Source organism: Hirundo rustica, chromosome 24 (genome assembly GCF_015227805.2).
Source record: "Hirundo rustica isolate bHirRus1 chromosome 24, bHirRus1.pri.v3, whole genome shotgun sequence".
Taxonomy (NCBI): Eukaryota; Metazoa; Chordata; class Aves; order Passeriformes; family Hirundinidae; genus Hirundo; species Hirundo rustica.
This window is the reverse complement of record NC_053473.1, coordinates 6,508,821-6,519,080: the sequence shown is the minus strand read 5'-3', so window position 1 is coordinate 6,519,080 and position 10,260 is coordinate 6,508,821. Positions and strand designations below refer to the sequence as shown.

General features: G+C 55.0%; 1 protein-coding gene across 1 annotated transcript; it reads right to left on the bottom strand.

Moving 5' to 3' along the window:
- Window positions 1-3,988: 3,988 nt before the first annotated feature.
- LOC120762983 (protein phosphatase 1 regulatory subunit 15B-like) lies at window positions 3,989-9,857 on the bottom strand. Its single transcript, XM_040085956.2, has 2 exons — window positions 8,475-9,857; window positions 3,989-5,445 (listed from the first exon to the last, which is right to left on the bottom strand). The coding sequence occupies exons 1-2, from the start codon at window positions 9,855-9,857 to the stop codon at window positions 5,197-5,199; spliced, it is 1,632 nt and encodes a 543-aa protein (XP_039941890.1). The 3' UTR covers window positions 3,989-5,196.
- Between the last annotated feature and the right edge of the window lie 403 nt (window positions 9,858-10,260).

The window sequence follows — 10,260 nt, the reverse complement described above, 5'->3', positions numbered from 1 at the left end:
GCCCTCCCCGTGACTCCCCAGGGCCGGCCCGTCGCTGCTTCCTCCAGTGCCTACTCGCTGTAATTACCGTCAATTTACTGGAGGTGAGTAATTAGGGAGTTGTTACTTCCCTCTCCTGTTCGTTTGGAACAATGTCGGATTCTTCTGGGCCCGTCTGATCTGGCGGCCAAGCCCTATGTAGGGCACCCCGATGATTATCTGCGGCGCTCCCGGCGCTGCCCACCGGGTATTTTCTCTCGCAGCCCTCAATTAAAAGTCTTTTAAGGCCAAAGGTGGGGCCGGGGAGGCACCCGGGCCGCTGGATGAAGGAGACAATTCTCCCTCCTGGCTCAGCGGCGCCTTCGCAGAGCCGCTCGTGGCTCCAGCAGGGAGATGCTGGCTCGGGAGCGGCCCCAGAGGTGGAAAAGAAGGAAAAAAATAATAATAAAAATTTCCTGGTTCCTGGAAACTCCCTGGTTCTCCAAGCCGGGATTTTTAGGATTATTAAGGTCGGAAGAGACGTCCAAGATCAATTTGACCGAGCGCCACCAGGGCTGCTGAAGCATTTCAGGGTTTTTCCTGCTCGGTCCCCACATCAGAGCAGCTCCCCGCCGGGATTTGGGGAAACCAGTTCCCCGAAAGCTTTTCCCGGAGTTCTTTGAACGACTGGGTGAGAAAAACACGTCTGGTTGGTCCCTTTGGGAGAGAGCCCGTGGCATCCTGGCGCTGCCAGCGTCCTGGGCATTGTTAAGCCCAGAAAAGCTCCATTCCCTGGGCATTGTTTCACCTGGAAAAGCTCGATTCCATGGGCATCGTTTCACTGGAAAAGCCCCGATCCCTGGGCATTGTTTAACCCGGAAAAACTCAGTTCCCTGGGCATTGGTCCACTGGAAAAGCCCCGATCCCTGGGCATCGTTTCACTGGAAAAGCCCCGATCCCTGGGCATTGTTTAACCCGGAAAAACTCAGTTCCCTGGGCATTGTTCCACTGGAAAAGCCCCGATCCCTGGGCATTGTTTCACTGGAAAAGCCCCGATCCCTGGGCATCGTTTAACCCGGAAAAACTCAATTCCCTGGGCATTGTTTCACTGGAAAAGCCCCGATCCCTGGGCATCGTTTAACCCGGAAAAACTCAATTCCCTGGGCATTGTTTCACCTGGAAAAGCTCCATCCCGTGGAACCTGGGAATACCAGCGGGGCTTTTAGTTTCCATGGAATCTCAGACTGCTTTGGGCTGGGAGAAACCTCAGGTTTCCCTAAGGTTAATCCCAGGTTAATCCAAGGCCGGTCCAAGGGGGCCTGGGACACTTCCAGGGATGCACATCCGGTGTTTTCCACAGGGATCCATCCCCTCGGGTGACTGCCGTGATTCCCAACACGAATCCCCAGCTCCCACCCTCCCCATCCATCCCTGCCCCTGCCCCAAATCCCTCATTTTCCCCCCAAAAGAAGGAGCGAGACGGGGAAGTGGAGGGATGCGGGACTGAGGGAAACAAACCAGGAGCTCGGGCTGGACTGGTTCAGGGTGCTGGCGACTCCCGGGATGCCCGGATTCCATCCCCTCTCCAAGACAGCAGGATTCGCTGCCTTTTCCCGGGATAACCAAAGCCTTGGGGACACCAGGAAGGGGAAGAGGAGAGCGGGATGGGAGGGAATGTGTCCTGCAGGAAGATCCAGGGCCTTGGACAGGGGATGCCGGTTTGGGGACGAGGATTTTGCCCCCAAGAGGAGAACTTCCCTTCCCTTCCCTTCCCTTCCCTTCCCTTTTCCCTTCCCTTTTCCCTTCCCTTTTCCCTTCCCTTGGCTCCGAATCCCGCTGGGACCGGGGAGCGCAGGGAGGTGACAGCGCTGTCACCGCGGGACACGGAGCCGGCCCGGGGACATTTCCTGCCGCAGGAATGTGGCAGGACCGGGCGCTGCTCCGCTCCAACGGGAGGTTGTCGCTCCCGCCCTGGATTTTTCTCCCGTCCCGAAGCTGATGCGGAGCTCGGGGGCTCTCGGCGGCGCCGCGTCCCGAGCGCTTCTGGCTCCATCTCCTGGACAAAACATTCCCGGGAAAGGAAAAGCGAGCGCCGGGCACCGAGCCGGGAATGCGGCCGGGAGCGACGTCCCCGGGCGATGTCCGCGACCGGAATCGTGGAAGGGTTGGGATTGGGAGGGATCAGGGATCGTCCCGAGGGAAGGAAGGGACAAATCCCCCGATGCCAGGGCGCGGCAGCCTGGCCTCGGGCTCCTCCAGGGACGGGGCAGCCACGGATTCCCGGGAATGCTGTGCCGGGGTGTCCCCGTGTCCCTGCCACTCCAGGGGTGTTTGTGTCACTCCAGGTGTGTCCCTGCCACTCCAGGGGTGTCCCCGTCACTCCAGGTGTGTCCCCATCACTCCAGCTTTGTCCCTGCCCCTCCAGGTGTGTTTGTGTCACTCCAGATGTGCCCCCATCCCTCCAGGTGTATCCCTGTCACTCCAGGTGTGTCCCTGTCACTCCAGGTGTGCCCCCATCCCTCCAGGTGTGTCCCCGTCACTCCAGCTGTGTCCCTGTCACTCCAGGTGTGTCCCCATCACTCCAGCTTTGTCCCTGCCCCTCCAGGTGTGTTTGTGTCACTCCAGATGTGCCCCCGTCCCTCCAGGTGTATCCCAGTCACTCCAGGTGTGTCCCCATAACTCCAGGTGTGTTTGTGTCACTCCAGATGTGCCCCCATCCCTCCAGGTGTATCCCCGTCACTCCAACTGTGTCCCTGTCACTCCAGCTGTGTCCCCCTGTCACTCCAGGTGTATCCCTGTCACTCCAGATGTGCCCCCATCCCTCCAGGTGTGCCCCCGTCACTCCAGGTGTGTCCCCATCACTCCAGATGTGTCCCCATAACTCCAGCTGTGCCCCTGCCACTCCAGGTGTGTTCATGTCACTCCAGCTGTGTCCCTGTCACTCCAGCTGTGTCCCCACCCCTCCAGCTGTGTCCCCACCCCTCCAGCTGTGTCCGTCCCCGGCAGCTGGATGCTCCTGACTCCAACCCTTTATTCCCTCAGGATTCGTCCCCGGCGGGTTCTCACGCACAGAAACAGAATTTTCAGGTGGAAAAAGTCCCCAGCCAAGAGGCCCCAAACCAAGGGGAAGCCCCGGGGAGCCGAGCGCAGCCCTCTCCCGAAAGGATCCGAGAATAAAAATCTGCGGATCCACAGCTCTGATCTAAACCCCTCCAGGCCCCGCCTCCCACAAATCCTACGGAATTTCCCAGGGAAAAGGGGAGCTCCGCGGTGCTCGGGGCCGATTCCTGACGGAACGCCTGGAAAAAAGGAGGTTGGAGAAGGGGGAGAAGCTCATCCCGGCAGCGGGAATGCCGATAAAAAACCCCCTCATTTTCCCCAGGTTCCAAGCCCTCTGGAAGCAGCTGCTCCTTCCCCGGATCCCGTTTTTCCGAGCAGCTGCGGATTCCCAGCGCTCCCAAGGCTCTCCCGAGCGCCGGGAAACGCGAGCTGTCCGTGAGGAACCGCAGCACCACGGCCCCAGAGCTGCCAGGGCCTGCGAGATCCAGGGAAAAGCAGCGCAGAGCCTTTTCCTTGGAATCATCACCAACCCGCGCTTCTTCCCCGGGGAACTCCACTCATTTCTCGTTCTCCTCCCCGAATTAAAAAGCAGATCCAACGTGGGCAAAAGGCTCCAAAATTCCAAGGGGATTTGAGGGTGTGATGCGAATTGGTAACTTTTTTCGTAGGAAAAAAAAAAAAATCGAATTTTTTGGGATGGAAAACAGCTGGAATTTGAATGATCGCAACTCTTAATTTAATTAATCCCCGAAATTTCCCCAAGTGCACCACAAAAAGGGGATTTTTCAAAGCAAAGGAGCCACTTCCTGCAATGACAGCAAAGGATAAATCCAAAAATTCTGGGATTTTCAAGTCAGGCTAAAGCAGGAATAAATAATTTTCTTCCAAATTAAAAGCTGAAGGAATTAAGGATAAATTTAAAGCGCTTCTAGGGTTTTTCTTCTACAAAGTGGAAATTATTCTGGCCAGCTGAACAAATAATTGATTTATTGACCCAACTTTGTGCAAACATTGGAATTTTTCCGCTTTTATTCCCTGCTTGGAAAATTCCCACACCAGCCTCCAGCTCCGAACCCCTTTTTCCCTCTCAACGACTTTGATTAAAATAATTTACTATTTTAAATTAAGAATATAAATAAAGAGTTCTGTCCTCTCACTGAAATGTTTTTTTTGGTGACCCCAGTGCAGACACACAGAGTTAATACTGATTTCTGGGAAGGAAAACAGGGAAATTTTGCCTTTAAATTTCCTTAAATCCCAGATAATTTCCTTAAACCCAAGAAAATTATCAGGGCAAGCAGATTGGATATAAAAATTCACTTCAATCCCTCTCCCAAAGCAGAATTACAGCCGAGATTAATTAAACAATGAACGGATTTTCCTCCCGAAATTCAAGCATCATCCACAGCCTCATTAAGTTTTAATTATTAATTGGGATGAGGAAGTTTCCTTGGCCTAAAAAACCAAGGAATTTGCTGGAGAAGCAGCCAGAACCCTCTGGAATAATCCTGGAAAAGGGAATTATTTAACTCAGTCAAACCAAAGCCTGGCTGGAATATTCAAACCTCAAAAAAAGCTCCAGGAACACTCAAACATTGGATTATTCCATGCCAAAAAAAAAAAAAAAAAAAAAAAAAGTGGGAAAAAAAAATTCCCTTAAATGAAAGGATTTTTTTAAAGAATCAGGCTTTTGGAGAAGCTGGAAAAGATGGAGAAACACAAACACACCAAAAAAAACCCCCAAAGCCCTCAGCTGCACATCCCTCAGGGAATTTTAAACCAAAACTGCAATTCCAGGGAATGCACCCCACAAACATTTCCTTCAAAATAGGTTTTGCTTTGTTTGCTTTTCTTTTTTTCCAAAAGTGCAAAAATCCAAGGGAGCAGTCCCCGCTCCCCAAGGCAGGGCAGGAAAAGGCGTTTTTGGGAAGGGGTCGGACCCCGGCTGTGCCAAGTGCTAATTAACAGGAATGCAATCAGAGCGCCCTCGCCCTGCCAGGGAGCTCCAGGGCTTTTATCAAAACAGGGATTTATCCAATATCAAACTGGGAAAAACAAACCAAAACAAACAAACAAAACAAAACAAAAAAACAAACAAAAGGGGGGGGGGAAATAAAAAGTTCCGCCATTTTGTCCCCACTTCAGCACATGCAGCTGCCACTTTCAGAACTCATTAATTTAAGGGTGGGGCAAATCCCGGGAGTTTTGAAGGTGCTGGAAGGGGTCAGTCCTCTGGGAATGGAACTCCTGGAGCCTCTGGAACGCCCTCAGTCTGTGCTCGGTGGCCAGGCAGTAGCCGATGGCCTCCTCGGTCTCCTGGATGCGCCGCTGGAACCTGCAGCCGTCCCGAGCCATCTCCTCCCAGGGCCCCTTCCTGTCCTCCTCGCTGCTGACGTAATACTCCGTCACCTTCTCGAGGAATGTCACCTGGGAAAAAGAGGGATTGGGATCAGCAGCGCTCAGCAAATCCCAGTTCAAACTGGTGGGGTTTTGTTTGTTTGTTTGTTTGTTTGTTTGTAAGTGAGAGTTGGGAAATGGCTACGAGTGGTGGAAGGGTCGGGGGTTTTCTTTGAGGGTGAGGTGGGATATTGGGAAGGAATTCCTGACTGGGGTGGAATTCCCAAAGGAGATGAGGCTGCCCCATCCCTGGAAGTGTCCAAGGTTGGAGAGCAAAAAAAAAAGGATTTAAAAATGGATTAAAAAATGGGTAAAAGGGCAGCCTGGGACAGTGGGAGGTGTCCCAGCCCATGGGATTGGATGATCCCTTCCAGCTCAAACCATTCCAGGATTCCATGTGCTGCATTGGATGGGATTCTGGGAATAAATCCTTCCCTGGGACTGGGACGGAATTCCCAGAGAATCCCTGGGAGTCTCCCAGGCCAGGCTGGACCAGCCTGGGATGGTGGAAATTGTCCCTGCCCATGGAATGGGATGAGCTTTAAGGTCCCTTCAACCAAACCCAGTCTGGAATTCCGTCATTCCATAGTCTGCTCCCTAATCCTGCCCAAAATGTTTCAGCTTTAAACCCAGTGCTGACCTGCCTGGCCCAAACTACTCCCGAGTTACTCCAGGCTGCCCCGGAGGGCTCCGTGAGCTCATTCCAGGGGCTGTAACTGTGCCAGGGCACTCCAGGCCGGGAATGTGCTCCGGGAAAAGGGCTGGGATTGGCCGTGGGTTTCGTAACAACCCCAAAAAACCCGAAAGCAGAAGGGTTCTGTTGAGTCAAGAGCCCCGTGAGTCACAGATAAGGAAGGAACGAGTCACACTCTGTCACATGCAGCCCTACGTGACCGGAACAATCCCTCCCGGAATTCCAGGGGGTGGAGCTCATGGAAGGAAATTAAAAATGTGCACACCAAAAGTGTCACAATCCCAACTGGAATTCCAGGGGGTGGAGCTCATGGAAGGAAATTAAAAATGTGCACACCAAAAGTGTCACAATCCCAACTGGAATTCCAGGGGGTGGAGTTCATTGTAAAGAAATTAAAAATGTGCACACCAAAAGTGTCACAATCCCAACTGGAATTCCAGGGGGTGGAGCTCATGGAAGGAAATTAAAAATGTGCACACCAAAAGTGTCACCTTTAGCTCCTTTTGACAGCTATTTCATGTAAATAAAGGGATTTATGGGCTCGGGATCTGCCCTCGGCAGTGTTCAGGCCAAGATTACAGTGCGGATTTCAGCCTGAGTTAAACCCAGCTGACTTTGGGCTCCTGCTTGTGCCTCTGCACTCAGCTACAGAAAGGCACAGACTGAACTGCCAGCACCGCTGAAATCAGGGCTGGTTCCTCAGAACAAACCGCCGAAGCACAAATATTCCTAGAGGCAGGAAAAAAAACATGGAGAAGCACAAAAACACCGGCGCTGCTCCACTCCCAGGATTTACCGGCACAACGAGGAGGGTTGTTTGTGCTCCAGGCAGCTCCCAGACAATGGGGAAATCCGGAATTCCAGCGGGGTTTGGGGATCCCATCCCAGCAGGGACACCTCCCACCATCCCAGGCTGCTCCAACCTCGTGCCCAAGGCCGGGATAAGAGCAGACTCCGAGGGTCAGCGGGAGCTGAGGATGCACAAGTTCCCGATCCCAGGGAGCAGAGCGCACCCAGCGCTCCCATTCCACGGCTCTGGGAGCACAGACCCCGCAGGGCTCCAGGGGAACGGCCCCGAGCTGGCTGCAGCGGAACTCCGGGGATCCCTCGGGATGCGCCGGCCCCGCGAGCTCCCGCTCCCGAGCTCTTACATCAGCCCGGCCGCACCTTGCGGCCTTTTTGCATCAGCTCCCGGGGCTCTGACGTCACTTGGGATATTGCAGCCAGCTCGTCCCTCCTTTCACCAGGGCCCGGGATCACCCGCGCCAAAAACCCCCGCCGGAGCCGCAGCCCTGGGGCTTGGCAGTGCTCCGAGTGAATTAATTGCTGATCGAAATTAAGGGAGGAGAAAAAAAAAATATATATATCTGCTGTAAAAATAATTAAACAGAATTAAAAATATTTTCTGTTTGCGTGACTTGTTCCACCACTGGATTGTCCAGGGATTTGGTACCCGAATCACTCCTCATCCCGATGTTTGAGGCGTCCACCTTGAACGTCTGCAGCACCTCAAAATTCAGGATAAATAATACACAGTTATTACTATTATTAATGTCCAAATTCATCCAAAAAAATCAAATTTCTCTGCCTGTTTGGGTTCAAAAGTCCAGTTTTTGATTATGTACCTTCTATAAATAAGTATGCTATAAATAAGTATGCTATAAATAAGCATACATAAGTAAAATGTAAATATATATTCTATAAATAAGTATGCTATAAATAAGGATACACAAGTAAAATATGAATATTATATATTCTATAAATAAGTATGCTATAAATAAGGATACATACTTAAAATATGAATATTATACTTACCGATTATATAATTTAATGTATTTAATAATAACTTAAACGGAAATGGGAATATTGGGATAATGTATATGGGAACCTCAGTTTACTCCAGAACACTCAACAAGCCCACTTGGGTCGTAAAAAAAAAAAAAAAAATTCCTGAAAATTCTTTCGGTTTCAGGTGTTAACTTCCTTTTAACAGAAAGTAAAAGGGAGTATTTCAGGGAAACTCCTCACAGCTTTGGAGTTTCTCAGGGGAAAAAAAAAATTCGCACCCCAGCTCTGGAGTTCCTCCGATGTTGAAACCACGAGAGAAACAGAACAGAAATTACGGCTCAAAACGGAAACCCAGCCTGGAATGTACAGCAGGAATTCTCTGCCCCGGTCGCCAGCGCCTCTCAGAATTTCCCATCACGTGCCAAGGATGAGGCGCAGCATTCCAGGGAAATTATCAGCACTCTGGGAACGCTGACCTCACCCCCGCTGGGCGCAGCCTGGGGCCCTGGTGGGTTTATTTTTTAACGATTCCAAGACGCCAAAAAAAAATATATCCCCCCATTAATAAAATCCGTACCTTTTTCCGCTTGGAACTGGCGGTTGTGTCCCTGCGCTGCCCCAGGTCAGGGCCCCCGCAGTTGTGTTTTTCCAGCTGCACCCTGCACACGCCGAGGCGCTCGGCGGGGACGGAACCCGGCGCCCCTTTCCTCTCCGCCGTCTGGAAGGCCGCCGTGAAGTTTAAAGGGTTATAGGGATCGTCCGAGCTGCAGAACGAGTTCCAAAGTTTCAAGTTTTCCGCCTCATCCACGCTGTCACAGTCCCACTCGTCCTCCTCGGAACTAGGAGAGCCCTCGGAGGACTCTGCCCACGAGTCTTCCTCCTCCTCCTCCTCCTCCTCTTCCACGTCCGACATTCCCTTTCCCGGCTCGCTGGAAGACGTCTGGATGGTGGCTGTGAAGTTCTGAGGGTTATAGGGATCCAAACTGTAGAAGGAATTCCACAGGTGAAGCCTCTCCCCGTCCTGGCTGCCTGCGTCTGAGTCCGAGGGCAGCTCCTCGCTGTCAAACCCGTCATCACCTTCATCATCATCATCATCATCATCCCAGTCCTCCTCACCCTCACTCTCCTCCCCACTGGATGCTCCCCCGATGATATAATCGATTAATTTATTCGCACACGCAGGTCTGGTCGATACTGGGAAGTTTCTCTCCGTTCCAGAGTCCTCGCCCTCCTCTCCGGCCGAGGCTGCCCCATCCTCAGCCGCATCCCGGAGCCCCTCGGGCTCCACGGGGACACCTCCGGGCTGTCCCCCCGCGTCCTCGGGCTGCTCCAAATCCCCGCTCTTGCCGTGCTGCTCCTCAGTCTCCCGGCGGATATCCCGGTGCTGCTGCTGCTGCTCCTCCTCCAGGCTGTGGTAGCCGTGGTCGGGGTCGGGCACGGGCAGGTGCCAGCGCTGGAGGAATGCCAGGCGCTTGCTGCGCAGGAACTCGACCTCGGGCAAGCCCTCGGCTCGCAGGGGCTGGGGCAGGTGGCTCTTGCCCTGCTCCGAGCCCAGCGCGTACCAGTCCACGGGAAGAGCCCCCAGGCTGCTCCGCACCAGCCCGGCTCCCCACAGCCCCGCCGGGGGCTCGGGGCCGCCCCGCGGCCGCTTCTCCGGGAGCTCCTCCTCGGCCCAGCCCAGCGAGGCGCCCGCCTTCGGCAGCAGCACCAGCGGCGGCGGCGCCTTGGCGGGGCACAGCGCGGAGCTCAGCGCGGCGCCGGGCAGCAGCCGCTGGAGGAGAGCGGGCAGCGGCGACAGCAGCTGCGACACCACGCGCAGCCAGGAGAAGGGCGGGCTCGCCTGGGACGAGCCGCCGGCGGGGGCCGCGCCGGGCCCCGCCAGCTTCGGCCAGGCCCCGGCCAGGCCCAGTCGGGCCCATCCCAGGCCGGGGCCGGCGCGTTCGCGACCGCCGTGCTCCATGAGGCCGTTCAGCGCTGCCAGCGGTGCGGAGGGGCGCGTGGAGCGGCGCTCCGTGGCGGGGCGGTGAGGCTGAAGGCTCGGCGGGCGGCGGGCGGCTCCGGTTCCGTTTTCGACTCCATCCTGACACAGCTTCAGCACGAAATGGCGGCGGGGCCGCCGCAGCGCTCTCCGGCCCCGGAGGGAGGGGCGTGGCGGCGCGGCCCCGCCCGTGCCACGCCCGCCGCGTCACCGCCTCCCATTGGGCGGTGTCGGGGAGGCCGCGCCCACCCCGGGGTGACCGCGCCCCCCGGGGATTGCATCAGCCGGCGCGCGCCGGCCGGCGGCGCCCCCTGGCGGCGCGGCGGGGGGACACACTCCCCCCAACCCACCCGGGGTCACGGGACAGTGTGGGGACAGTGTGGGG

Excerpts from the sequence above, each read along its gene's own strand:
- LOC120762983 (XM_040085956.2), bottom strand. The coding sequence starts at position 9,857 with ATGGAGCACGGCGGTCGCGAACGCGCCGGCCCCGGCCTGGGATGGGCC. Across the intron at positions 5,446-8,474 it reads CCAGTTCCAAGCGGAAAAAG|GTGACATTCCTCGAGAAGGT; the intron begins GTACGGATTTTA and ends TCTTTTTCCCAG.